Here is a 26,830-nt window from a genome sequence, read left to right as displayed (position 1 = left end):
ATACCACCTGCTACCTTCTTCTGCCCTGACTGTTTCCTTTGGAGGAAATTTCCAGAATGACCGGTGCAACGACCTATCCCATACCAGCGAGCCAGGCCGATACTGTTCCTTCATCCGCATTAAGCCCGCAGGGATCAACGATGTGTGAAGGTCCGAGTGGCCATTTTGACCCCATGGATGAGAACCAGAAGGCATGGTGGCTAAGGACTGGAGCGCTCTTGGAAAGAATCCTAAAAGACGCGTCGTATAGCCCAGACTTGCAACATCAATACCTTGATTTCTATCGAAAAGTTTTAGTCCCAGCCCTGGGTCCGTTTCCATCTTGTTTCCATAGCGCCATTACGTTCACTGGGCTCCCTCTGGAGTTCAGCGTTAACTATCAACAATCCTCCGTACAACCGGTTGTCCGAATCAGCATTGAAGCGGTTAATTCCTCCAGCGGAACGGCAGAAGATCCGTACAACCAGACTCCAATGAGAGGGCTAATTACCAGGCTTCGCCAGATGGGGATTCAGGGCTTTGATGCCACACTCCTGAATCACTTCATCCAGGAGCACTCCGTCGGGAACGGACAGAAGAGCGGCCTGACGAGTTCCCAAATGGATAAGATTGATTCCGTCTCCCAGGCAGCCTTTGGATTCGACTTGAAAAAGTCTGGCATATCCGTCAAAGGCTACACTTTTCCCGGAGTCAAATGCCTCTTGTCAGGCGTACCTCTCGCGCGGTTGCTGAAAGATTCTATACACGAAAAAGTGACCGGCATCGACAGCTCCGACGCATTTACCGTCGTCAATGACTATATGGAGGAGACCGATGGATACAACACGTTTTGCTTTTTCTCTTGGGATTGCGTATCTCCGCAGAAATCGCGTCTCAAGTTCTATGGATCGTACGACAGTGTGACATGGGCTAAACTCGAAGACATCTGGACCCTGGGGGGTCGCAATGGCGGTCCCTCTGTGCGGAGAGGCCTGGAATACTTCCGGCAGTTGTGGAATATTGTCTGCTACGGCAAACCGACATCCCAAGTCAAGGTCTCCACGGATGAGGTATATGCGACCAAGACGCCTCTCATCTGGAATTACGAAATGAAATCGGGCAATCCCTTCCCAGCGACCAAGCTGTACATACCTGTACAAGGGAAGAACGACGGCGAAGTTGCCCAGTCCATTGCATTGTTCTTCCGCGAAGTCGGAATGGACGCCTACGCAGACTCCTATGTCAGGACCGTGGAGTCATATTTGTCAGTTCCAAACATGAATCCCCTTCCATTGTGTGTGTAGCTTACTAACACCGAGATTAACCTTTCCAGTCCGGACCATGATCTTGAAACATCTGAGAGTCTTATATCTTGGATCTCATTCGCCTATTCGGAGACGACGGGGGTTTACCTCAGCGTTTACTACAATGGCATGCCATAAGGACAAAAGGGATGACGGGCAACAAAAAGCCATACGCCATGCAGCCTGGCATTATACATAGGGTTGGATCCCAAGCTTCTACTCTATTTACTCGTTCATATCAGTTATTCATTGTTTCGAGAATTACGTTATACTGTATACGAAAGTAGGCACTCTATATAAGCTTTCTAGGCATTTTGGCTGTAACTTGCATTATATAGAGAGCATGTATGGGGTCAGCTTAAGACAAAATTTGGATAACTCTATCCCCCAGTTCATTCCAGGGAGAAGGCCAAAGATAGAGGACTGGGGCAGTTAGGAGCGCCTATCCAAACTCAAACTCTCGGTGGACGATACTGTAGATCATAGATCTAATTTTACCAGTGACTGGAGTACTTCTGGCGGTGAACTGTGCATGAATATGACTGGTATATTAGATATAAGCATGACAGATCGTATTTTAGAACGGACGCTCTGCATATGTTATGGTGTGGCAGATAGTCCACATTCCTAGGATTTTCTTACACCATTTCACCCCCTACTGTGCCAGCTTGGCCCCCTGTGGATCAGCCGTAGCGGTGTACGCGTATACAACAATCGCTCGTCAGATGCAAAGGCTGGCTGAGCATGCAAGGTTAGGCAGCTATACCTGCTGACCGCAGACATCCAAATGGAAGGAGCCCACTGCTCTTCACCAGGTTATTTACTTGGGGGGGGGTGTCCTCTTTTTTTTTCCGTCTCTCATGGCCAGGTAGCAGCAGTCTCTTTGTTGAAGTGCTGGTATCTGTCTTGTAGTTCATTTCCTTCATAGCCTGAAACATGACGCTCCCTACTGCAGGTGACGCTGATGGATCTGCCCGGCCACACTCGTCAGGGATCCGTGTGGTCGTCGTCGGTCTCGGAATAGCTGGATTGAGTGCTGCAATTGAATGTCACCGAAAGGGCCATTCAGTCATTGCGTTGGAGAAGTCGCCCAAAGTCAGCCCAGTCGGTAGGTCTTGCTGAGATAGACACACACACCAAAACAACTCACACGGCTAATTCTACCAGGCGGAGATTGCATCTCGATTGGGGCGAATGGCGCTCGTGTCATTCGGAGATGGGCGAACGGGAGGGTTCACGATGATTTACAAGAATTGCGGTCTGAGGGAAACGAGTTCCAGGTTTTCGATGACACGGGCAAGTTTCTGATGGTTTATCCGCTCTCTGGATATGAAAGAGGCAGTGGATATACGCTCAACCGAGGTGCACTGGTCTGGAGGATGTACCGCCACGCTTGTGAGCTTGGTATAGACATCCGACTGGGTTGTTTTGTGTCCGAGTATTGGGAGACCGACCAAGGTGCTGGAGTGGTGACTGACGGTGGCCGAATTGAAGGCGATTGTGTCATTCTGGCGGATGGAGTTCATAGCCGAGGAATTGGAGCCCTCGGACTCACCCTTGAGTCTCGCGAGACAGGCCTCTCTGCATTTCGCTGCTACCTATCCGCCGAGACGGTGGCGGATGATCCAGAGGCCAGGTGGGTCTTGGAGGGCACAGATTCCAAGGATCAACTGCGAGAGTGGACCAAAGATGATGTCTACATCGCTATATGGACTTTGCGTCGAGGGAAATCCATTCTTATCTATTGCCAGCATAAGGTATGCAATCATGAAGGATTTGAAAACTAGAATGAACTAACACGAAGACCGTTGAAGGATACGGAGACTAGCATGGATTCCTGGCATGGGAGCGTACAGGATCCCACTCAGGTTTTAGCGTTTCTCAAAGGCTGGCCAGTCCGCAATCAGCTGGATGCTGTAATTCGTCACGTACCGCCAGGTGCTTTCATTGATCAGAAACTAGTCATTCGAAAGCCGCTCAAGACTTGGCTCTCTCCCGGAAGCAAAATCATGCTGATAGGCGATGCGGCCCATGCGATGATTCCCATTACTGGGCAAGGAGGGAGTCAAGCTATTGAAGATGCTGCAACGCTCGCAATTGCTCTTGAGCTAGCTGGGAAGTCGAAGGTGTCTCAAGGGCTCGCTGTTGCGGAGAGAATCAGGTATTGTAATGTCCAAGTTCAAGGATTCAGAAAGAGATTGGCTGATCGATTTGCTATACCTAGGCATCCACGAGCCTCGCTCGTTCAAACGGAGCTCTCGAGAGATTTCGATCCAGAATTCCAGGGTCGACAAGACCTGGAGGCAACGCAACAGGTACAAGGCGATCAGTCGCCTCCAGACCTTAGCTGGATATTTGACCATGATTGCCAGAAATATGCGTATCAGGAGTTCACTCGCGTCATGGAAGCCATCGAAGGTGGGCTGCCGTATATCCCTCGCAATATTCCAGAGTAAATGAAACGGGCCAGAATGCATTAGGAGTTAGCAATGGAGAATGGAAGTTGTCAGAACTGTTTATATATGGTCATTGTGGTCGACAGGTGGAGTTCGCAAACCTTGGCCGAGCTGAGCTATCTGCATTCTTTCTAGAGCAGCATTGGCTACTAGAGTGTGTCTGGCTTAGCTTCTTTATATAAGTAGTATTGGAGATCCATCAATACAAAGAATTTGTTCCCATTTAGGCAATGTCTGTCCCCACCAAGAGCTGCGGGCTTTCCACACATCCTTGATTATCTGTAAAGCAGTCCATGTATGCCTCAATGATTGCGGACTGATCTCCGCCGAGATAACCAGACTATGAAAACAGGCGCCTTGATCCGGGTCTGCCATACATCCAGTGACACACAGGGGCCATGTCAAACTGGCGAGAAGACGCCGGTTTGAGAGTTCTTTGAGGAGCTCAATGGTTCGAGAGACACTGTCCCGTATCTCGCTTAGGTCCGGGTTGAGACCTGAGACTACCGAATGCAGGTAGGTCAGTGTGGAACTGGCATAAATCCGGGTGATGTAGATGACTGCATCTGGAGAACTGGTGATTTTAGCTGATAACGCTCTGATTCCATTTTCTAGGCTGTCCTCGACCCTCTTTGCCCGGCTCGCTAACTCCCTGAAGCTGAGGCGTCGGTTCTCTTCTTCCTCTCTTTTCCACCGGTCCAGCATGCCCACGTCTAGAATAGCCGACAGCACCCAGTTCTCACAACCAAGGAACTGGTCACACTGAACCATATCGTATGTGGAATCCATTAGATATCGGTAGTCGGACAGTGCAGCTGTCGGGCCAGTTGAAATGAAAGACAGGATGCCAGTTACAGCCAGTGCATTCGTTAGAAACCGGAAGGCACCGGCATTTTCGTAAGAGAGAGACCCTTCTGTGTGGAGGTCATGGAAATCAGAAAGGGTTAGGCCTGTCCAAAGGGAGGAAGTGTGTTTGATCGGTTTGATCATACTGTTCCAGCTCCCTACGAGAATGGGGATCAGTGATGTTGCAGCTTGCAGATGAACTTTCCAATCTCCATATACAGGACAGGTGGACTAAGATAGACAGGTTAACGTATAGTTCACTGTATCCTGTTGGAGAAGGACTGTTTACCTCATAACTGATCAGATGTAGAGCGCTTGCTAGGGAAGGAATACAGTATCTTATGGTGTCTAGGTTATATACTGGGCTCAACTTCAGTAAAAGCTGCTGTGTTTCTCGCAGCGCCAGTATATAATATCGCAGTCTCTCCTCTTGGCAAAAGGATACCGACTCTGGCTGGTCCAGATTGAAGCATTTCTCCTTGTGCAGTAGACTGAGGCATAACGTAGCGTAATAGACCGATCTTGTTGACGACAGTAAGGGCAAGAGCCATTCTCTTTTTCCCACATACTGGCTATGGTAGAAAGGGAATTGATGGGGAAACACGTCGTCCACATAATGCATCAGAAGGCTGATTTCCCTTTCCTGCGTTTTCTTAGCCACACTCATTGAGACCGGTTTTGGTGAGATAAACTTAATCCAGACACAGTATGTCGATCATCCGGGGACATGGTTAGGCGCAGTACAGGATTAAGGGGATGGATAAATCACACGTCTGGCTGAACGGGGTTCACGGCCTCGGGGATGACGCCTTGAACCCTGTCCACCTTAATCCTTGAACCCGGTTCAACCAAGACCATTATACTAGAGCCAAATAGCGCTGCCTGGGGTGTAGGGTGTGATGCGGGTTGCAGCCGTCATCCGGGTTACTAAAATACCTTGGAAGATAAGCCGAATTTAGTTGGTTTGCCATTTGCAAGGTCAGGTTAGTGCGCACATCCAGAGAGTCGTATTGGAACTTATAGTCGTCTCTGTTAAGCCCCCGCTAAGCACGCTAGTCCCACGGGTTTGATCGGTTTAAGAATCAATATACGACTCTGGAGTAGGTCAGCTGACTGTCCAGGAGGTAGTGGGTAGATCAGCCACCTAGCCGTTTAGGTGATAGTCGTGGTATTCTAGGGCTAGTACGGTTAACAGATCCTCCGAGGCCATTTTCCTCTTTCTAGGGGACCAAGTTCAAGGCCGGTACAAGCGTATCGCTGCCGTGTCTAGACATGGCTGAATCATGGATGGCTCTTCCGCTCTTTAACCGCCAGAATTCTCCAGAATCATCACGGGATGTGTTATCAACGGCAAGCACTGGGCTGCTATCTGTAGAACCTTCTATAGAATGCGGTGAGAGGGACAACTCCGGCCAAGTTAATCCTCACAACCTGCCAGGTCAGCTACAACTGCCCGCTGACTTGAATCCCGGAAGGGTTGCCCCTTCTACTCATTTACCTGATTGGACGAGAAGGGCCAACCCGGAGTCCCGATGGATGCAGTGCGGCGAGCTTGAAGTTCGGGGACCCGGTGCTGTGACGTGCCCGTTTCCTGGGTGCAAGTCGACACTGCAGTTTACCGGATCCCGGGAGCTTCAACGGCACTATAGACAACACTTTAAAAGATATTTCTGCCGCTATCCACATTGTCCGCAGGCGGGGCCAGGTCCAGAGGGCCGTCATCCCCCCACTAAGCGGGGCTTCGCGACCAGAAAAGACCGTGCCCGGCACGAGGCAAAGCACGACCCAAGGATTAAATGCCCTTGTCTGAATGAGAGAGGCGAGCGGTGTTCGAGGATGTTCAGCAGGATTGACAACATGAGAGATCATGTGCGCCGGATCCATAACAACAGCCACGATGCAAGTCAAGAGATACACGGCACGGCTGATGCGAATCCTGATATAGACATTCACCACGAAGCCTAGGCAAGAAGCTGGAACAAAGAAACTTTGATTCGCAGAAGTGGGTCAGAGGACACTTGTATGGTATGGATGTAGCTCTAGATAGGGCATTTTGTTGAGTTCAACCTGGAGAGAAATTGACGAGATGTACTTGCAGTATGATTTTCAAGATATGGACCACAGTTTTGGGAGACGCCGAAAGCATATTCTCATAGAGCAAATGTCATCTCGCTTCGAAAATCTGCTGTCCGTACTTATTTCTGTCTCTCTCGCTTTATACTGGTAATTTCCAAGGACGACTAAATGTCTTGTGGTCAGCAACAACCTTGACCTACATGCCAGGACTGCCCAGGTCTGGTTCGCCTAGGAGCAATCACAAATATCATACACGCCTCTTTCCCATCTGGTGTCACATAGCTCCTAAACAAAGCGAGCAAGAATGATGGCAAGACTCGTGTAAATCTCACGAAGCTATTGACAACCAAATATATCAGCAACAGAAGTAAAGAGCTATGCATCTAACTTACTTCATTCCAATGCACATACGGGCTCCTTTTCCAAAAGGTACGAAAGACGGTGCTGCTGATTAAACCACCGTGAAGGCTTTAACATCATAGGGTCTGGGGAGATGACTCCATTGTGCAGAATATCTCTGTGGCTCATGCTAACAGGGTTCTAAAGGGACCGGTCTTTTCGCACTCGCATCCTAACAACTGCTGTTGTAGTATCCATGATACTGAATTGTGTGGTATCACCTAGTCGGACGATCGGCGCTGAAGTGGACTGGTTAACCTGGAAGAACGGACGGTAGATGATGAGTATGGTAGAATAAGCAGGAAAAGAGGACACCGGTTAAGGAACAAGTATCATGGCCCCCACTTCAGGCGAAGCCTTGCACTGGTGGATGCCACTAAAATCGGGTGTCTTACTTAGTGAGTCAAGTGATATCCCGCCTTAGGGTACGAAGTATATTCGAAGATACTGACAACACTGTATCCTGGATCCGGTGTCCACATCCGGCTAGTGATGACTACGTACAATATCCCCCGGAGCACACCGGCAAGGCTTCTTGGTAAGCCCGACCATACAGCCTATACTAATCATGTTCTGACGGTGGCAAGTTCTGGGCTTGTGATCGAATATCGACGAGGGGTTAAAAGGGTGCCCTTGCTACTACTTAGTCTCCTCCTCGTCACCTGCTGATCTCTTGTCATTCTTCATCAATTCTACCCAAATCACCCCCTTACTGTTGTAAGTCAAGACTACCCGAAGACAAAATGGCCGCGAAAGTTGGTATCAATGGCTTTGGCCGTATCGGTCGGATTGTATTCCGCAACTCTTTTTCTCATGACAACACCGAAGTGGTGATGGTGAACGATCCTTTTATCGAGGTCAAATACGCAGTACGTTCCTTGGATGGCCTGAGTTCGAATGACATGATCACTGATATCACTCGGGCGCTTAGGCATACATGCTCAAGTACGACTCTACCCACGGCACCTTTGCTTATGATATCCACGTTGATGGCGACTGCCTTATTGTGGATGGCAAGAAGGTCAAGTTCTATGCGGAAAAGGATCCTTCCAAAATTCCATGGAAGGATGCTGGGGCGGAATATATCATTGAGTCAACTGGCGTGTTCACTACTGTGGAAAAGGCCAGTGCTCACCTTCAAGGTGGTGCCAAGAAGGTCATTATCTCTGCTCCTTCTGCCGATGCACCCATGTACGTCATGGGGGTGAATGAGAAGACCTATATAGGGGCCGACGTGGTGTCGAATGCCTCCTGCACTACCAACTGCTTGGCGCCTTTAACCAAGGTTCTACATGATAGATTTGGTGTAGCTGAAGGCCTGATGACCGCGGTTCATGCCTACACTGCCACGCAAAAGTTAGTCGATGCACCTTCTCTGAAGGACTGGCGTGGTGGCCGTGCTGCCGCCGAGAACCTGATCCCGAGTAGTACAGGGGCGGCCAAGGCCGTTGGTAAGGTGATCCCTGAGCTCCAGGGTAAAGTGACCGGAATGTCTATCAGGGTGCCAACCTCCAATGTGTCCGTGGTTGACCTGACCTGTCGCCTGGAGAAAGGAGCCTCGTATGAGGAGATTGTTACCGCGATAAAGGAAGCTGCACAGGGACATTTAAAGGGTAAGCTGACTATAGTTCTGTTTGGATATCATAGCTAAGAATGAGTAGGTATTCTCGATTACACCGAGGATGACGTTGTCTCAAGTGACATGAAGGGAAACCCTCATTCGTCAATTGTTGACATCAAGGCTGGTATCTCTCTGAACTCGAACTTCGTCAAGTTTGTGAGCTGGTATGACAACGAATGGGGATACAGTCGTCGGGTGCTAGACCTGACTGCCTACATTGCCAGTGTTCGGAAGTAGAGTCATGATTGATGGATGAGATGGATGTTGTTCTAGTGGGCAAGACAATGAAAGAGATGAAGAACTTGATGGTAAAACTAAACATCTACTATGACTCGTAGTAAATAGACCCGTCTGCGGGGATCATATTTCCAGTCAAACAAGGTGAGGAAATTGTTGGAAGTGGGCCGACCCAACAGAGTGAAGCTCTTCTGGACTACGGTAAATAATATAAAAGCAGACCTCATGCACATTTCAAGGAAGAGAGAGTCTAACTGCACTGCATCTCTGACAAGTTCAATACCAAATGCATGCCATCGGTGGAGATTAGTACCGCGGACAGATTTCTCAGGCTGATCACATCCACAGATATAATTGAAGCCACATTTCGCTGTAAAGAAACTCTGCAAAACCATCAGAACCTGAATCTAAGGATCTGCCAAATCAGCTTCTGTCAGTTGATATAACTCTCTGCCCAAATCACCAGTAACCCGGTATCTATCGCCAGTGATGCCATCCTCCAGCTCAGGAGGGTCAGTCAGTTCAAACCAAGCCATAATAACATCAGTAATAGTCTGCTCATCAGCGTCAACCCGTGTCTCCCGGACAATATTCCGCTGATTATCCAGGTACACCAGGCGCAAACGTCCATTTGTCTCAAAGGCCTCTTGATCCGCAAGAAGAAAATACCTTGCTGTCACTGCGCGGAGAAGTCCAGCTGCCTTAGACTCAATAAAACAATGCGGATCCTTCTTCCAAAACTCAGGTTCATTTTGTTTTGCCTCGCTAAGCCATATTTTGCAACGCGCCCGTATCGACGATAGAGTTTCTAAGGATACAGATCCCTCGGTGGACGGTCCAGCAATTTCAGGTAAAAGCTCATACACTCGTTGCCAATCTGATCCAAAGTTATAGAGTTGGGCGTTATCCAAACACGCTCACCAAGCCTGATCGGCAAATTCTTCGGAGACGCAAGCCCAATGCTCCATTTTCTCGTCATCTTCCGGGTTATAGTGTGCTCGGAGGAAGATCGGTTCCTCGGTAACATTCGTGTATATGTGCCACGCTCTCCGGCGCAGATCAGCCGGTCGCCACGGACGAAGAATAGCGTTGACCTCCTCTTCTGTGGGCGTGCGCGGCAATGGCCCACCCTCATGGGTGGGAAGCCATTCCTGGGGAATTTCATCCAGATCGAGGAATTGGCGGATGAGTCGAATGCGCTGTTGGTCGGGTGACTCCCTCACGGTCATTGCATGGTCCCAGTGTCTCTGGTAGGAATATTAGCGGTCTAGAAAGAAATACATGGATGTTCTTTAGAGGGATAAGTATAATCAGATATTGTTCGACGGGCAGCTCACCCCATCGTGGTAGATATCCTCGATTGTTACGCCAATGTACAGTGACCTGCGAAACCAGCCTTAGGCTTCTTCACAGCCCATCCCGGCCCAAGCCCACGGTGGGCTGGGCTTTGGGCCCCAAACAGTGCAAACATAGGGCTTTATGCAAAAAAAAACTTGATTTATTATACTTAGTAAATACCTGTATGAATACCAAGATCAATATTTATATAAAAGTACGCTTTTGGGGGGGAGGGGGGGGCTATTGAAAGCCCATCGTGGGCCCTGAAGAAGACTAGTCCTAACTACTTGTAGGATAATATATATAGGCCCAGCTTTTGTAATTTAAGTAAATTATTATTCTCTATAGAAAAAATAATTTAATAGAACCTTTCCCTCAGACTTTACTAATTCTTTAGTTTTTAATATACTAGAAAGGCATAATAAAGAGTTAAATCTAGCAAGATCTTAGATGCTATTAAAAATACGCTAACAGCTTACTTATATTACACTGGGGGAGGATGTGGCTCCAGATATATCACCTAACTGATTGAATGCTCGTTCAGCATTCATTTGTAGGCCTTTTTTGCCTGAGTGGGTTAGGTGCTCAATAATTGGAATTACATCTGAATGCTGAACGAGCTAGAATTTGAATGTGATCCCCAGGAGTGCCACCAACGTGATCCATGTACGAGCTTAGGGTGGCATAATCTAACCACCGTAGCCTAGCCATAACTTAACCTAACCAGCCTCGGTTCGGTTAAGGTTACTTAATCTCTTAACCACAGTGAACTATATAGGCTAGAATAGATTAGGTTATAGTGGTTAAGTTAATATTTATATAATCTAGTGCGGTCCTTTCCTAACTAGGCCTAATAAAATTAGATAAAAATAATTGGATTGAAGATCTATAATCCTGATATCTGACTCTATATAATAAGGAAAGATATATATAGTGCAGATATTTTATTACAGTGGATATATACCATGAATTCTCTCTATATAGACAAACGCAACCCAGTCTACCATCCAGTTCCCCTCAATATATATCTCCCGGCACGAACAACCAGATCATTTCTTTCCACCTCCCAAAGCCCCGACAATTTTTTCGCCTAGCCGATAAAGCTCATTCGCACACTCCTCACTCGACGACGGATCAAAGCGTTTATTATCAATTGCGCCAACCTCCATCAGCTCGCCCTGCGGATCGATATAAACGATAGTTGTTCCTGAAACGACCGCCAAAAAGCCTCGTTCTGCCTCATTGGTCGAGGTAATTGTAAGGTTGGTGATTTGCGAGCTTCCGAAATTGGCGGTCTCGAGGATTATGTCTGGATAGTAGAGTGCTATAAGCCTCTGAGCTTGATTGTAAAGGCTATTCAAGGACTTACCCTGCCATTGGCTCTCTGGCGTGGCCAATTTGACAACATGGATGTGACCAGCGTCATCGATGTAGAGGACATGAATGACACCATCATCTGTTGTGTAGGCCGTGTGGATAATCTTGCCGGATTGGTTGATTTTTGGGAGGGGAGGAAGAGGAGTGCATTCGTTATTCTCGGCCATACGGATACATTGCAACGTACCCGATGGGTCTTGAAAAAAGATGATCTGGCCCTTTAAGTCATCGAAACAGCCGCTGATCTTGGTATCCGGGTGTAGTTGGATAGGGCCATCGCGATCGACGAAAGTCTCGGTCCATTCCTCCTCGTCCTCGTCGTATTCAGCATACTTAAGCGCGTTGTCTCTGCTGGGGAAAAATACACGACGCTTATCACGAAGTGAATTATTAGCGTATACAGTATATATGAGAAGGAATAAGCGTACAGTATTCTGGTTGATCAGGTACTTCGCGGACGGGGAGGCTCTGAGATCAGACGAGATAAACACGTTGTCCTCGTATTCTTTGCCGTTCCAGTGCTTCTCAGTCAGCTCCCCATCCTCGTCGACAATGAAGTAAATGACTTTGCGATCGAGTGATAGGGCTCCAGCGGGTAAGGTGAGCAAATAGGCAACGTCAGACAGTGAAATGTCCATTATGCTGATGACTTAGATTGAAATGATAGAGGTTTGAGTTATGTGGGTGATTTTCACGAGATTTTGTACAATTTTAAGGCACATGAGTCTTCCATACGGAGTATGCTCGGACGAATCTTTTTGATGAGGGGTAAGGCATTAAAATGAGGAGCTGAACTGTTCGACTTGTCATGCAATGCAATGCAGCCACCATCACACTCAGCCGCACAGAACCAGGACGAAATAAGCGAATGTATCAATATGATGATTCCTCTGACATTAGGAGTCTCTTGATACATCCCACTGAGGTCTTATAAAATGCTGTACAGAGTGGTCGCCAATCTATACTGTTTTCTACGTGGCTGTAAACATGGCCGATGACGGCGCTCTCCATCCCTTAATGTGGGATCGCTCATGGAGCCAATTACCCGCTAAACAGGAGACTGGTGGTCTGAAAGGATCCAAGGCTCAAAGTCGTGAGAATTGGGTGGTCAAGCTGCGCTTCTCGCAAGCGGGCACGGGTAAATACTCCTCCTCCTCTAGTTGGTTACAGCTGGATGACAGACTGGCCTGAACAGATGAGGAAAAGGTCGGCACCGGATTCTACCTCAATCTCCCCGGTGCTTCGTACCATATCATCCTAACCGCAGCACATAATTTGGTCGATAAAAAAGGAAATTTCTCAAAGAACCTTTCCATACAAAGATATGGGGATAGGGAAACCAGACCTATACAACCTCCCATCCAACCACTCGTCTGCCCGCACTATACTGGCAAAACCGACCCAAAAAGTGACTACGGTCTAATCAAGTTCCCTAGATGCTCTGATGATTCGGATCATGGGTTTGGCTTTGCGTTGAGTCTGGGGTACGAAAACCTCCGTGGTGAGGAACTCCACGTTAGCGGTTATGCCCCACATGAGACGGGGCGGACCGCGAACCAGCCAAGTGTTTACACAAATACAGGGAAATGCTCAAGGGCGTCCATGAACCAGTTGGACTATAAGATTCCCACCGAGAAGGGCTGGAGTGGATCACCGGTCTACATGGCGTATAATGGGCATGAGACCGTCGTGGCGATTCAGTAAGGAATTCCCATCTATTTATTATGTAAAGTACTTGTATTGACAATAAATAGCAACAACGGTGAACCAGGGACTCGAACTGGGACCGGAACTGGCAAGGGAGCACGAGTCAACGCTAGCATGCTCGAATGGATCTTCGATTCCACCGGCGCGCTTCATCGAAACAAAGCTCTCAGAGCCGTCGCTTCGCTCGCAAAAAAGCCTGCAGTAGAACTCGCAGACCCGGTCTATCTCCATTTTCTGCCCTATGAAAAATATGCCTGTACCCACTGGGGAACAGAGGGGCTAAACACAACCTTCAATGTGTTTCCTGCGTATGCACCCACGCCTCTGGTTAGTGCTAGCACACTGTATGTCTTTCAGCATGTCCAGCCGCATGACTGGCCTGGCGAAAGAAAGAAAGAGAAATGGGTCTTGTGGGATGTGATTAGCGGGGGAGTAAAGCTCACTGATACTCCGCAGAGCTTTTGTTTTCCGCGATTGAAAGAGCCACGTAAGGCGCGCCGGATTTTCATGGTTGTGTTTGAGATGGACGATACAGATGATCTACAATGTTTGGTGATGAATGGAGACGACATTAGTGAGCTGGATCGACGGATGGGGGACTTTGACGGCTCGAGGATTGAGTTTAGGAAATACAAGAAAGGTAAAGACTACAAGGTGTGTGTATTCTACGTATTCATTCCGATTTCTCCCGAACTGCATTGACTGATTCCATCTAGTATTACACGTTCGACTGGGAGGAGTTACAGGGGTAGTCTTATCTAGACAGTTTTCATTCGAGCATCATCATACAATTGAGTCTCCCCTGCCTTCCGACGTAGATGTAGACATAGATGCCTTGGTCCAATGAAGCAACCGTGCATTCCTGGACAGTCGAGCAAAAGTATCTGGCATCCCCAAGACTCTTCCATACCAACCAATCAAGATCCCTTGCTCTCGAATCGGAACAATATACTTTTTATACCAGGAAACATACTCTCTGCCCACAACAGAAACACTATCAATGAGCAAGATAATGCCTGTCACGAACGGGATCAACTGCCCCGGTGACCGCAGATCAGTCAATGGCGTCAGATGATTCCAAACGAGAGTAGTTTCCACCGCGACGATCATGAAAGTCAGATTTAGCCACATCATGATTTGGTTGTGGAGCGGAGGCCTATGTTTATTCCAACTATCCAGACTATCTCCTGCATCCGGACGATCGTTACCCTTTTTATTCCATTTGACTGTCTCGACAATCATTTCGATTTCTTTTGCATTTGCCGCAGTACGCCCGTCCATGTAGCATTCCCAGGCAATGTGCAGAATGCGAAGCATTCTGTAAGCAACATACAGGGAAGATGCGGCATCAAGGACAAAATAGACCAGCGCCAAATACCGGAACCAACCCGTCAGCGAGACGGGGTAGAAGAAAAACACCAGATTAGGTGTACCTAATCTCGGGAGGGTATGAACTAGGGTGGAAAAGGTCCATAATAGGCCAGCGCATATGGCCAGCTCACTGAAGAGGAGGGCGATGACCCCGATCATTTCACCCATAATCGTGTTTGGGTTAAGAAGAGTGTATTTTGCCGGCACAATAAGCCCCACCAGGATCATGAGCACAACAATGGCCTCGCTCGGACTAAATTGTTGCTCGATGGCAAATGAGAACCATGATGCCAGGACGGAGATTGTCATAGTGCCTGATGCTATCTTTAGGCCTTTTCCGTAGTTATTCTTGTCCCCGTAGATGTACACGATCATGGATAAGGCTTGAAGGTAGAACCCAAGGCGGACACCCAGGCCGTACAGGTCTTGTGCAGCATCGGAGTTGCCGATTTCATCGCGAGAGATGAGAGAGTTCATTGTGGCTATGGTGAGGGGTTGGCTATGACAGAGGATGTCCTTCGCTAAGGACGGGAAATGCACTTATCACCCTTTGTTTTGTACATTGCAGTAACGGATAAGGGCTGGATGACGTGGCGTGGAGAGAGAGAAAATGACCTGTTGGCTGGAAGTATCTTTCATTGAATATGATATCTTGTTAGCGTGTGATGGCGCTGCAGTAGCTGACATTAGTTAGTAATTCACCAACCCCGGAACTGTGGTGTAGGGGTCGGTTAGGTTGTCTTACGATCGGCGGCAGTGTACCCGCTTGATCTCTGCAAGTTATGCATATGTCGACACATCTACGGAGAAATCCGTATAGCCTCGTCTGTTTGTGCGGCTGAACATATGTGAACCATCTGGCTGGCTGAAATCTCCGCCCCTCAACGGCACATCAGGGATTCTGTATCCGAGAAGCTGTCAATACTTAAATATAGCATTGACTGACAACGAAGCTCCCCCATCAAAAAAACTACCGCAGAAACCAGCATGGAAATCTACGAACTCGCCAAAAATGGTGGCCTGAAGGAAGAGGACCTCAAGCACCTCGACTCTAGGAAACTTAACTATTTCAACACGGACGATCAATTGACTCCCCTCGGCGTCGCCGTATTCAAGAGAAACCTCAAGGCCGCGCAACTTCTCCTAAAGCACGGCTACGACCCGAATGGTCTCGGAAAAGGTCGTCCACCACTCTGGGTAGCCTGTGGTCGCCGAAAGAGCCAAACGAACGTCGAAGAGCGACTAATCCAACTCCTCCTGAGCAAAAATGCGGGCGCGAATCTCCGATCCCAGGTCAAAGACGATGAAGGATCGACGCCGTTGATGAAAGCCGTCGAGACCCGAAAATCAACCGATGTCCTCAGCAGTCTTGTTGACCATGGTGCAGACCCCGATGCAGACGTCGGTGGCTCGTCGCCGCGGAAATTAGCAGAGAAACAAAACAGACTGGACGCGTTGAATGCCATGCTCCCTCGCTCGAAACGAATCTCCAAGCGTGTTTTGGAGGTAGCTAAGGTTACAGGCTTTGTCCTTTCGGCTGTGTACTGGGCCAACAAGAACCTTAAGGTTGCTGCTAGTGCTGCTGCTGGCACGGCTGTTGTGGTCGGGGCGGGATATTTCTTAAAGGACGCCATCAAGAAAAGGTTTGGGTGGACTGGTAAGGTCGATGAGGGAATGAAAAAGGTATGTTGCTTTTCCTCTTCTGAGCTAACTGACACTAATACCACCCGTCGCCTAGTATATAAAAGAAGAAGAATTGTTCAGCGACGCAAAAGCGGAAGAAAAGCGACAACTCAAGAAGAGAATGAACAAAATCATCGAAGACAAAGGTCTGAACAGATTTTTTCCCAAAGACAACCCATTCCTTGAGAAGGTGGTGGACCGAGCTGTGAACCTCAACCGAGATCCAACCAACACGCTCGACCCCAACGATCTGACCCATTTGGCGCTTTACCAACCCATCCTATACTGCGGTACGTGGACCTATGCTGTACTAAGACACTCCATCCGTCTAACAACAACAGATGACAGTGGGTCAATGAAGGATGACCAACGAAAAGACCGTCTCAACGACCTTGCCCAGCGTATCACTAGCATCACCACGCGTGTTGTCCCGGACAATGAAGGAATTGAACTACGATTCATCAACGCGAAAACGACGGGCCAGATGTCAAAGCCGAAAGTGGAGGAAATCAATACGATCATGGAGAAGATACCCTTCGATGGATGGACGGAAATCGGAACCAATCTCAAAAAGAAGGTCTTGCAGGATTACGTCTACAAACATCTAGATGCGGGGACACTTCAGCGTCCAGTACTGGTGTCGATCATCACAGATGGACAACCAAATGGAGACCGAAACTCAAAGGAAACTACCGAAACCCTCCAGCGGGTTATTGCAGAGTGTGGGAGGACATTGGAGTATCATGGTTATAAACGTGATGGTAACTTTCTTTCTCCTTTCTTTATTTCTGCTCTATCTAACTAATATCGCAGTGGTCCGATTCCAAGTCAGCCAGATAGGAGACGACCCCGAGGCAGAGAAATTCCTCAACAAATTACAAGATGACTTGGACCTGAAAGATACCCTTTATATTACCAGCGGTATGCCTTTCTGTTTCTGTTCCATGCCTCTTCAATACTAATAATATTAATTAACCACTACCTAGACCGATTGGACGAGAAGTTTAAAGACCTCCACGAAAACCAGGCAAAACTCGAACAGTGGGTAAGTGCTTCTTTCTTTAACTTCTTTTTTCAACCCACTGCTCACGACATCCTAGCTTCTCCGGATTTTGATGGAACCGATTGTCGATGCACAGTCATTATAGTTTGTCTATCTATCTCACCGTGACAGATAGGTACCTATCTTGTATACCTTTGTATTCAGTACAACTATCGGGGTTTCTTCGTTCTTTTTATTGAATGCCCTTTACCGGCTGCTAAAGACGATCCGGGTGACTCGTAGACAGGCAGCTCACGGCTGTCCAACGACCTGCTAAAAAACACAACAACTTCTATACAGAACAAGTTTTTGAAATTTCTCCACTGGGGAAAAAGATAAAATACTAAATTTAACTTTTCTAGATAAACTAAGTCAAATTGAATTTTAATTCTAAAATCCAAAATCTAAAACAGATTCCGACTTCACTACCCATACATAACCTAGAGCTGGGTCGGGTCGGGTTTTGGGTGGAACCTGAACCATACTACAGATGATCGATGCCATTTCTTGTGGTCTAGAGAGAGGTGTACGCAGCGTAAACGCACCCACAAAGCCGGTCGCCCCCGTAAGGAAGATCCGGCTCTCAGAGTGCCAGTGAGCAGGAGATTGAGGAGGTAACCGCAGATTCAGAGTTTTGTACAGATCAACATCGCATTAATAGACTTTTGTTGTGGGAATCGTGGGTGGTATATTTGGTGCTGCCACATATACCATTGCCGCTGGAACTTGGACGGCAAATTCTCTTTTGATCCGTATGAGGAGCATTGCAGGTTGCTCCTGCTCCAAGGCGATTCTCAGCGCAGGTAAATTGGGTCTCTCGCCGCCAGTGTAGATGGCATTCATATTTGCGAAGACGGTCGGAATTTGCCATATTTGATGCAGGTACAAGAGACGCGGAACCAGCGCGACAGTGACTTCAAGGTCTATCTATCATCGTGCCAGCTCAAATATGTCCTTCAGGAGGCTCCAGGGCAGAGGGAGAATGGTGGCGCCGCTAGGCAAAGTCACCCAGATCTCAAACATGGACATATCGAAACTGACCATGCTCAACTGGGCCACACGGTCTTGGGGGGTAATTGGAACAGCACGGTCATCACTGACAAGATGAATGAGTCCTTTGGCCTGGATCGGAACCGCCTTGGGTTTGCCAGTAGACCCTGCTGTGTGCATTAAATGAGTGCGGTGGTCTTTTCTGGTCGTGCGAGGTGGAGGACATTGCAGACCTATCTGTAGCTCCTCTTCGGTCAGAGAGTTAGTATGGATTGGCATCATTTTGTAACCATCAAGACAGCCGAGGTGCTTCTTGTCCGCCAGGACAATCTGGGCGCCGGGCAAATGATGCCGCACCTGAGTCTCAGGAAGCATGGGGTCGGCATTAGAAATGGTGCATCCGGCGTAAATGATTGCGGCCTGAGCAACGATATGCTCAAAGCCGGCTTCAGTCACGATGCCAATTAGTTCATCGGTAGTGACACCGGCTTTTATCAACCGATGGGACAGAAAAACAGTATGACAGTGCAATTCAGCGTAGTCCATACTCCGGCAGTTCTATTCCCTAAGCCGGAAGGAGTTGGTGCTGTCCAGGGAATCGAACTAGAAACCAAGCTGCGATGTGCTACGACCAGTTTTGTACCCAGCTCCACACCGGTGAGTCCATGGTGGTATGTCTTCTATGTAACTGGACTTGAGGCGTGTACCTATGTGTTGGGCATGGGTGTAGAATTAGGAATGATGCTGATATACGCTGGCCAACCAATGCTACAAATCAGGGCAAGAGGCCCAGCTTTCTTTTATTTGGGGATTTAAGCTATGATCACTGTCATGTACTATTTTCCTTCATTTCCTGTCACTGCCGTGTCTATGTTTAACAAATCCCTATCTTCTTTTTACTGGAATGTCAAAATATACAAAATTTGAAGTTATCTAGTTTTATAACCCCCCAGTGCTTTCCTATACTGAGACCTCGGAAGGTTAACCAGCAAACAAAAAGCTTTCTATGGGTATCAGGGTGGTTACAGATTAACCCTAACTGTAAACTGGTGATAGCCTAGAACGAGCAAAACGGTTTAGTCTAAGTAATTAAGCACTTACTCTACGAAGCAAGTATGTAAACACAGTTCCAATTCCACTAAGCACTACAGTTTACATTGTGGATCCAAAACTGCACGGATTAGAGCCATGCGGGAGATTGTGGCCATGGGCCACATGTAGGGTAGCATCGACAGCTGTCAAATTAATTTCTGCGTCTTATAGCGTAGGGTTTTCTTCCTGCCTATTGGCTAGTCTATGACCTATTGGAGACTGGCGTTATATTAACGCCTATCCAACTAGATAAGCGGGCTCTTTTCTAGCCTCCACAGACACGCCTCAGCCTCGCCATCTTTGTTCCGGGAAAGTCATTTAATGTCCACCGTAAACCTTACAGCCTTGCTTATTCTCTTCCATAGCTTCATTCCAATTTTGACTCGGTACAATCTTGGCACACAAAGCTTGGTATATCAAGACTCGAGCAAGGGTAAGGATTCGTTAGCATCGACGAAAATCACGTAAGCGGCACCTCCAGCCCGCAATCAAATTCCCATCATCTCACAACATAGCAGACTCATAAAATGACTCCAACCCACCTTTCTGGTCCCCTCGTGCTCTTTCTCCTGCTCGTAGTCACGGCCCTCGCAACCGTAACCAGATACAGCGTCCCCATACCAGCAGGAACCCTCATCCTGCAGACCCGCCAGCAGCTCAACGACATGGCAGCCGCCTACTCAATGGGGACCTTGGATGATCGCAACGGCGGCTATTACCTACTCGACCACGACGGCGAAGTCCTGGCCGTGGCAGCAGATGGCTTGTGCGCAGAGCTCGACGTTTCGATGAGATCGGCGAGAAGAGTCCACGAGCAGCGCTCGCGCCCGGATTCATATAGCGGAGAGTTCCAGGAGGTTACCCTCCAGAGCCATGAGGGACAACTAGGGAGAAGCGATGAGCACTCGTGTTCTCATCCTCGTTGTTATACGCATGCGCTGTGTGAAACTTATAGTGATTGCTTTGTATGCTCCTCGAATCATCATTGGTGTTACTAATGCTGGGGGATTCGTTGGGAAAGCTGTGAGATTTAGAATTGGCTTGGGGAGAATTTACGCTGGATAGGGTTTGCTTACTTGTCTCTAGCGTTTCATGCGCAACACGCATTCATACTCTTGCTTCTGGGGACAACTACTGGGGAGTTGCATCTAACGTAGATTCCTACGTTTTTATCTTGTCCTTTCTTGCCATCTGTGATGCAAATACCGTTAGCTACGTGAGGTGAAGTTGCAGGGTATAACTGCGGCCGTTGACAGTCTCAGTGATTTTTTTTCGGTATCGATTCCATAAGACTCCACATTCTAGTTGTGAATAACATCTCGTTCGGTTAGAAAAACACTTAGTAGTAGCAGAAGAGCTGCATAAGTAACGGAGCCAAGGCTGTTTTATGGACAATTATATCTAATTGTGTACAGAGAAGGTGATTGCTAAATAGCATACAAAAGTACCAGGTAGCAGATCGTAACTCAGGCTGGTAAAATACCCTGGGGATTATGGAAAGTGTCCTTGGGATCAAGAGTCGCTTTGAGCTCCTCTAGCCTGGGAAGATTCTGTCGCCAGTATTTCTGCTGCGCATCTGCCATTTTAGGGTCTGGGCATCCGAGATAGGCATGTCCCTCACTCTCGGGCACTGCCTTCGTTAGGACATTGTAAAGACCGTCGGCAAAGTCATATGTAGTCGAGGAAACAGGGCCGGTGGGACTGGCCATGAAGATCTGAACCCAGAACAGCACGTCCCGGTGCCCATACGCGGTAGCATCTTCAGGGACATCGTTGATCGCTCCGCCCTCCAGACTCAAAGTCACGAACCAAGTCAACGTGCCGGCCTTGTTGTTTTCAATGTAGTCAAAGAACTCGTCGATCCCGGAGGAGGGTATCAGCGTGTCAGGCGTGAACCCGAGTGATTTCGCATAAAACCAGGTTGGAGTATTTCCGACCAGCCGCAGGATGGTATCTTCAAGCGCGTGGCCAACCATCCCGAGCCAGTCGGTCAGCACCAGGATATTACCCGGGTTCTTTGGCACAAAACGGTCCTCCAGTCCCAGGGCCTCGTACTGCTCTTTAGAGCCGAAGAACAGACCTTCCAAGATAATGTTTCCGTCGAATATGACCATGTTAGTGTAGAATTGACGGGTGAGGTTCTTGGCCGAGATGAAAGACTGCCAGTCCTTGACGAATTGCGCTTTTTCGGCGCTGCTGCCGAGGTTGAAGGTGTATGAATACTGCACAGCTAGTCCAGGTGCCGGCTGGGTGCGGACCTTGAACTCGGTTACAATGCCAAAGCTGGCGGCAGCACCTTTGACAGCAAAGAAGACCTCTTGGTTTTGGGTATTTGAGGCCCGCACGATGGAGGAGTTCGCTAACACGACCTCAACCTCTTCGACGTGGTCCAGGGCCAGTCCCCACTGGCGCGCTGTCGGGCCCAGGCCTCCCATTGTGAAATGTCCACCGGTGCTAATCGTCGGACAGATGCCGTGCGCCATTGCTCTCTTCCCGTTGTTGTATAGCTCGGTGTCTACATCGCCAAGGGTCGTCCCTGGGCCAATGACAGCCTCGTATGTCTGTTCATCCATCGAGAATTGGGTGAAGTGCTTCATATCTACAACCACAGCACCATCCGCTCCTCCAAGTCCTGGTGTCCAGTTGAGTCAGTTGTGTTTTAACAAAGAGATTTACATGGCAATTATAGGGCTAGCCTACCATAGTTTCCAAAGCTATGACCCCCGCTGCGCGCCTGTACCTTGTAATCATATTCAGAGGCACACTTGACAACGGCAGCGATCTGCTCTGACGTCTCCGGGTAAGTGATTGCCGCCGGGGTCACTGGAATGTTGAGGTTGTATTCATGAACTGCGGTAGTTTGGTACAGAAGCTGGTCTTGAAAGGCGACAAGACCCGCATTGCCTCCTAGGGCAGAGACCAGGCAATCACGCCCAGCAATACTGGTTGTGTTTCCCATGCTGGTGGAGAGGGGTGGTGGGATTAATCAGAGAGCAGCAAAACACCAGTAAGCAGACTGAAGAGAGACCGAGAAAGAGGTGGGGACGCGTGCCATCCATGCTGTTATATTTCCAATGCCGGCCAAGCTGGGGCTGAATACTTTTCAGCTGGAACTGACGAACTATTCTTGATTGAGCCTTCGATCATCAGGTACTGATCGCGTTCCTGGCGCAAACCCCCAATAGTCGCCCCACTTCATGCATTGCTGACGACGATCCATGCCTGAAAAGCCCTAACTACTGAAGTCTAATGGCCTCCTTCGGACATCGAGAGGATGGTTCGCGGCCGATGCCGATAACATTCCGGCTCCGTTTCAGACCAATTACCGGGTAGACGATCGAAAATATGGTGGGTCTGCCCCTAATACTACAATTTGTTATTAGAAGAGAGTCGTTGCTTCATGAAAAGTGCGAAGCCATTGATCCTAACTTACCCGCCAGGCCAGCAAAATATTGAAAACCCGATTAAAAAGTAGACGTTCGGAAATAAAGATAAAAAGGTATATAGGGTAAAAATTAGTAATTTACGGATTGGCTTAGAATTAGAAGGCAGACTTCTAGATTTGTTTGGCTTGAATATCAATTTCAGGGCTTTCTGAGCGCGGTCGATTCTCTAGTTGTGGTCCGGCTACTCACAAGTCATGGGTATACCTACAAATACAGCACACATCTTTCTTATACCATGGTCATTATTTGGCTGCATAATTTTAAGCCACGTGGCTCAAGGAATACACTTGCATAAGATTTGGTGTCTACTTCAGGCATGTTCAAGGATTGTCGTAGACGACAGACGCTCTCTTCTCTTCTTGGAAGACTTGGGCAGCCCATACATATGACCCTGTTGATGATGCTATAGAAGAAAGCCATAACGGTGCTCTTCTGATGATGTTCCTATCTTTTTCGCACGGCGCTCGAGACAATACACATCTTTGTATCAACTGATTTACCCTTTTGGTACAGCTCTTTATAGCTCATCATGATATTCATGGCTTTTGAGGTGTATTGATTTCAGTCTATAATAAAGTTCTTTATTCGATAACTTGGTCGTGGTGTGCTGGACAGACGTTTTATTTGATTCCTTGGGTATCATTTCTTAGGAGTAACCCCCGTCTTATTTACCATTGACCATAGATGATATCAAGAACTATTCATTCTAGATGTCGATGCGATTATTCAAAAGATACTGCATCCGAATCCACTTGGCTGGTATGTCTAGTTCCAGAAAACAGAATATCCATAGATTACAATCACGAGACCGTCAACGTTCTCGGAAGTTCTATATGCGAATATCACTGGAGATCGTAATTTCCAACTGACAAGTTCTCTCGCCTACTGGAGGTCACTGCGGTTCTGACTGCTGGGTATCTGAATTGCCAAACTACACGAACTCGGGTGTAGCAGACTCTTCTATCCCGAGACCCAGCCGCCACATCTAGTCGCGAGTGTTAGGACGAATGTCCTCGTCACTTGTCAGTTGGTAGAGTGGTATCTGCATAGCTCTTTTACAACGTATACTAGCGTCCAAATTATAGTCGATCCTGTGATGTCGACTAATTCCACTACCCAACCCGGGACCTCAAACTCCCGGTTCACCCTGGATTCGCCATGTTAGACCAGAGACTCCTTCACAATGACATGCAAAACCACCCTACATAATCCAGAATTAGGCAACTACACCCTATAAAACGGAGTCGAGTACTGTACACCCCAGCCCCTACCGAGTCTATTCAACCGGTACATCATCAGAGTTCGCATCGTTAGCTTGCAAAAGCAGTCATAGGCAACGGCGATGAGTGGGCACTAATGATCTGGTTGCGAATGCTGGCCAAACAGAGGGAATAACCCTGTTAAATGCGGAAAATGGGTTCACTGTGGAACTGTCTCTAGAAAAGGCTCTATTTAAGAAGCGTGGTTATATGCAACGCTCGTTGAGCGTCACAGCAGGCCCCTGTGGGATACGCAGGCGTCGACAATATCGCTGGCGGGGATGATTGTTCTTTCGGTCTTGATGGCTATCTACCTCCTATCAACCTTGACTATGCCTGACGACAATTCTAATATTCAGTGGTAGACTCATGTACCAGATGGGTTTGCCATGATGCGCTTTGGAGATGCTGTGGCTGAATAAGTACCGTGCAAGTTGCTTGTCAAGTGGATAGGATCTGTTTTCTTGATAGTATGCCAGGCTGGACCAGGGAGGCCATCTCGGATGAGCTTGATCATCTACAGGATCCAGAGATATAGTGGGACCTGGAGGCGTTCCTCAACTTGAAATAGGATCGTCAAGGATGCTATGGGAAATGTAAAGGTACATGCTATGCAGACCAATAGAGCTATCACAGGTGGGTTGGTGTGACAACATACACGCCGTACTTTTAGGCCCCACAGGGAATAAAGAAATATAGAAATGATGGACGGAGAGTATATAACAAAAGTATATAACCTCTCCTACCCCACGCGCCATCTCTAGCTATTTATATCGACAATTACGTTTAAAACGAAACCAAAAAGAAGTTCGATCGCTGAGAAGAACCCTGAGAGTCGAGTATGGAGGATGTGACACCAAGTTTGTTATATCACTTGAGTAGGAAATCACGGGCTCAGAAGTGAACACAACATCTTGGGCATTGAAATCTGAAGTATTTCATAAAAAATTACGTTCAGTTAGGCTACCATGTATTTAGATATCGCTCACTAAAGACAGCCCTTCCCTATGTTCTATCGTTCCCTCATCGAGGCGCCATTCAAGACTTGGTTCCACTATATAGACCTCCAAGGTCATGTAGGCTTATACTCTGTACGCAAAAGAGCTGGTGATAGATTTTATCTGATGGACAGAGAAACTAAATAGAGAAGGTATAATTTACAGCTGATTCAAGGCTGAGCGGCTCCAGGCAGATCAGTCACTATTCAGATGAATACCAAGCAAAGAGCTTCTTAAAGGATGCCCAGTGCTCTTATATCAAAGGAAAAAAGGAAGTTTGAACCGACGAGTCGCAGCCGAGGTAGAGGTTGTGGGAGTAGCGCCGGTTGAAGAGGCACTTTGGGATGCACTTCCCGACTTAGTGGCAGACGCAGTAGTGGCAGACGCAGTACTGTTCGATCCGGGGGTAGCACTGGCAAGGCTGGTCGAAGCCGACACAGACTCGGTCGCGTCCTTCAGGACGGCAGGAAGTTGATAAACAGACCACGCCGTATCAGAGCCACCTATAGTAGTCATTCATTAGCATTTACCCCAGTTGAGTACGTCTCCTGGCAGGTGCCGTTCTTACAATGATCCTCGGGCCATCCGGTACAGGATTTGTTGCATTTGTCGTCTGGCTGGAGAGACTTCTTGTCCGGCAGGGAAGTGCCGCACCAGCATTCGGCACCATCATGCAGGCCCATATACGGTGCCTTCGCCTGGCTGCATACCTTGGCGCAATATCCCAGACTTTGGTACGTGTATGAGCCCTTGTTTTCGAAACCAGTGCCATCGGTGTAGCAGCCGAGCTTGTTCATTTGCTGCGTCTGGGCGGAGACAAGCAGGGCCATGGGGACGGCCAGGTAGGCGGCCGAGATTGAGAAAAGCTTCATCTTTTGGTGATATATGATATCAAGTCAGTACTGATATTGAATGACGATGTCGTATGGAGAGGCGAGGAAGGCAGGCGAGATATTAAGTAGTAATCAATCGAAAGAAGGCCGAACATAGTGGAGACGGCCCCCAAACCTGCTACCATCGCTAAAAGGGCTCCAAAATTTAATGAGAAACCCAGCGTATTGAGATGCTTGTGAGGCCCCAACCGACAGCCGGCGGCCTCTAGTCGCGGAGACTAACCGCTAGACCGCGCCAATGAGTCCCCCCAAAACCCTAACAATAGCCCTATGTTACATTCATTGGCAGGGTCTTCGTTTTCTTTTTCGATCCTAGTCTAGCATAGCCATCATGCCGCCTGAAATAGAATCTCTCTCAGGGTTAGCATTCCGCAGATCACCATGTCATTACCACCGTGTTTCAGACATGGTGTCAGTCGTCTCCAACAGGGCTCGGACTCAATCGAAAGTAACTGTAACAAGAATAAATCAAATGAGCAGCTCAGTGTCGGAACGAACCGGATTATACAGTGACTGTTAGGCTTCAGCAATTATTTAAGCATTTCACCAGGACATCCTATGCGTCATCGCCCCTCGGGGCTTCGGAACTATCAAGACCCTTACAACAAGGATATGAATCCATCCGCTGCCATCCATCTCATAGGCGGCAGGATAACGGTCCTACTGCAAGCCCTCACGAGACCCGAATGTGATTCAGATTAATTTGAAGGGAAGCA

The 26,830-nt window shown here is 48.1% G+C and overlaps 15 protein-coding genes across 15 annotated transcripts; 7 read left to right on the top strand and 8 right to left on the bottom strand.

The window, feature by feature from the left end:
- Nucleotides 1-140: 140 nt before the first annotated feature.
- BDV37DRAFT_293900 (putative tryptophan dimethylallyltransferase) lies at nt 141-1,421 on the top strand (the record flags this gene model as incomplete). Its single annotated transcript, XM_032089522.1, has 2 exons — nt 141-1,243; nt 1,313-1,421. 2 exons carry the CDS (start codon nt 141-143, stop codon nt 1,419-1,421), a joined length of 1,212 nt encoding a protein of 403 aa, XP_031946704.1.
- Nucleotides 1,422-2,219: 798 nt separating this feature from the next.
- On the top strand, nt 2,220-3,739 carry BDV37DRAFT_278335 (FAD-dependent oxidoreductase; the record flags this gene model as incomplete). Its single annotated transcript, XM_032086021.1, has 4 exons — nt 2,220-2,391; nt 2,451-3,040; nt 3,098-3,444; nt 3,508-3,739. 4 exons carry the CDS (start codon nt 2,220-2,222, stop codon nt 3,737-3,739), a joined length of 1,341 nt encoding a protein of 446 aa, XP_031946703.1.
- Nucleotides 3,740-3,826: 87 nt separating this feature from the next.
- Nucleotides 3,827-5,554, bottom strand: BDV37DRAFT_112481 (fungal specific transcription factor domain-containing protein). The gene is made up of 2 exons (XM_032078403.1): nt 4,875-5,554; nt 3,827-4,816 (listed from the first exon to the last, which is right to left on the bottom strand). Exons 1-2 carry the CDS (start codon nt 5,250-5,252, stop codon nt 3,914-3,916), a joined length of 1,281 nt encoding a protein of 426 aa, XP_031946702.1. The 5' UTR covers nt 5,253-5,554; the 3' UTR covers nt 3,827-3,913.
- Nucleotides 5,555-6,761, top strand: BDV37DRAFT_112480 (uncharacterized protein). The gene has a single exon (XM_032078402.1). The coding sequence runs from the start codon at nt 5,858-5,860 to the stop codon at nt 6,548-6,550; it is 693 nt and encodes a 230-aa protein (XP_031946701.1). The 5' UTR covers nt 5,555-5,857; the 3' UTR covers nt 6,551-6,761.
- A 768-nt stretch (nt 6,762-7,529) lies between these two features.
- BDV37DRAFT_237372 (type I glyceraldehyde-3-phosphate dehydrogenase) lies at nt 7,530-9,030 on the top strand. The gene is made up of 4 exons (XM_032080716.1): nt 7,530-7,598; nt 7,648-7,929; nt 7,992-8,673; nt 8,722-9,030. The coding sequence occupies exons 2-4, from the start codon at nt 7,804-7,806 to the stop codon at nt 8,916-8,918; spliced, it is 1,005 nt and encodes a 334-aa protein (XP_031946700.1). The 5' UTR covers nt 7,530-7,598; nt 7,648-7,803; the 3' UTR covers nt 8,919-9,030.
- A 295-nt stretch (nt 9,031-9,325) lies between these two features.
- Nucleotides 9,326-10,147, bottom strand: BDV37DRAFT_278332 (uncharacterized protein; the record flags this gene model as incomplete). The annotated part of the gene is made up of 2 exons (XM_032086020.1): nt 9,326-9,683; nt 9,840-10,147. 2 exons carry the CDS (start codon nt 10,145-10,147, stop codon nt 9,326-9,328), a joined length of 666 nt encoding a protein of 221 aa, XP_031946699.1.
- Nucleotides 10,148-11,188: 1,041 nt separating this feature from the next.
- BDV37DRAFT_237368 (uncharacterized protein) lies at nt 11,189-12,365 on the bottom strand. Its single transcript, XM_032080715.1, has 3 exons — nt 12,062-12,365; nt 11,626-12,004; nt 11,189-11,565 (listed from the first exon to the last, which is right to left on the bottom strand). Exons 1-3 carry the CDS (start codon nt 12,269-12,271, stop codon nt 11,306-11,308), a joined length of 849 nt encoding a protein of 282 aa, XP_031946698.1. The 5' UTR covers nt 12,272-12,365; the 3' UTR covers nt 11,189-11,305.
- BDV37DRAFT_237366 (uncharacterized protein) lies at nt 12,366-14,101 on the top strand. Its single transcript, XM_032080714.1, has 4 exons — nt 12,366-12,771; nt 12,829-13,333; nt 13,388-13,994; nt 14,057-14,101. Exons 1-4 carry the CDS (start codon nt 12,621-12,623, stop codon nt 14,090-14,092), a joined length of 1,299 nt encoding a protein of 432 aa, XP_031946697.1. The 5' UTR covers nt 12,366-12,620; the 3' UTR covers nt 14,093-14,101.
- A 22-nt stretch (nt 14,102-14,123) lies between these two features.
- BDV37DRAFT_278329 (uncharacterized protein) lies at nt 14,124-15,188 on the bottom strand (the record flags this gene model as incomplete). The annotated part of the gene is made up of 1 exon (XM_032086019.1): nt 14,124-15,188. One exon carries the CDS (start codon nt 15,186-15,188, stop codon nt 14,124-14,126), a length of 1,065 nt encoding a protein of 354 aa, XP_031946696.1.
- Nucleotides 15,189-15,508: 320 nt separating this feature from the next.
- On the top strand, nt 15,509-17,542 carry BDV37DRAFT_293898 (ankyrin repeat protein; the record flags this gene model as incomplete). The annotated part of the gene is made up of 6 exons (XM_032089521.1): nt 15,509-16,394; nt 16,450-16,684; nt 16,736-17,155; nt 17,208-17,315; nt 17,381-17,439; nt 17,495-17,542. Exons 1-6 carry the CDS (start codon nt 15,699-15,701, stop codon nt 17,540-17,542), a joined length of 1,566 nt encoding a protein of 521 aa, XP_031946695.1. The 5' UTR covers nt 15,509-15,698.
- An 824-nt stretch (nt 17,543-18,366) lies between these two features.
- BDV37DRAFT_278327 (uncharacterized protein) lies at nt 18,367-18,972 on the bottom strand (the record flags this gene model as incomplete). Its single annotated transcript, XM_032086018.1, has 1 exon — nt 18,367-18,972. One exon carries the CDS (start codon nt 18,970-18,972, stop codon nt 18,367-18,369), a length of 606 nt encoding a protein of 201 aa, XP_031946694.1.
- An 845-nt stretch (nt 18,973-19,817) lies between these two features.
- BDV37DRAFT_237362 (uncharacterized protein) lies at nt 19,818-20,840 on the top strand. Its single transcript, XM_032080713.1, has 2 exons — nt 19,818-19,982; nt 20,037-20,840. The coding sequence occupies exon 2, from the start codon at nt 20,046-20,048 to the stop codon at nt 20,514-20,516; it is 471 nt and encodes a 156-aa protein (XP_031946693.1). The 5' UTR covers nt 19,818-19,982; nt 20,037-20,045; the 3' UTR covers nt 20,517-20,840.
- A 144-nt stretch (nt 20,841-20,984) lies between these two features.
- On the bottom strand, nt 20,985-22,477 carry BDV37DRAFT_278325 (FAD-binding oxidoreductase; the record flags this gene model as incomplete). The annotated part of the gene is made up of 2 exons (XM_032086017.1): nt 20,985-22,150; nt 22,219-22,477. The coding sequence occupies 2 exons, from the start codon at nt 22,475-22,477 to the stop codon at nt 20,985-20,987; spliced, it is 1,425 nt and encodes a 474-aa protein (XP_031946692.1).
- A 767-nt stretch (nt 22,478-23,244) lies between these two features.
- On the bottom strand, nt 23,245-25,305 carry BDV37DRAFT_237360 (uncharacterized protein). The gene has a single exon (XM_032080712.1). It carries the CDS (start codon nt 24,979-24,981, stop codon nt 24,781-24,783), a length of 201 nt encoding a protein of 66 aa, XP_031946691.1. The 5' UTR covers nt 24,982-25,305; the 3' UTR covers nt 23,245-24,780.
- Nucleotides 25,306-26,626, bottom strand: BDV37DRAFT_237358 (WSC domain-containing protein). Its single transcript, XM_032080711.1, has 2 exons — nt 25,790-26,626; nt 25,306-25,724 (listed from the first exon to the last, which is right to left on the bottom strand). The coding sequence occupies exons 1-2, from the start codon at nt 26,091-26,093 to the stop codon at nt 25,480-25,482; spliced, it is 549 nt and encodes a 182-aa protein (XP_031946690.1). The 5' UTR covers nt 26,094-26,626; the 3' UTR covers nt 25,306-25,479.
- Between the last annotated feature and the right edge of the window lie 204 nt (nt 26,627-26,830).

This window comes from Aspergillus pseudonomiae (assembly GCF_009193645.1).
Source record: "Aspergillus pseudonomiae strain CBS 119388 unplaced genomic scaffold BDV37scaffold_3, whole genome shotgun sequence".
NCBI lineage: Eukaryota > Fungi > Ascomycota > Eurotiomycetes > Eurotiales > Aspergillaceae > Aspergillus > Aspergillus pseudonomiae.
The sequence above is the reverse complement of the archived record's forward strand: the minus strand, read 5'-3'. Positions and strand labels throughout refer to the sequence as shown.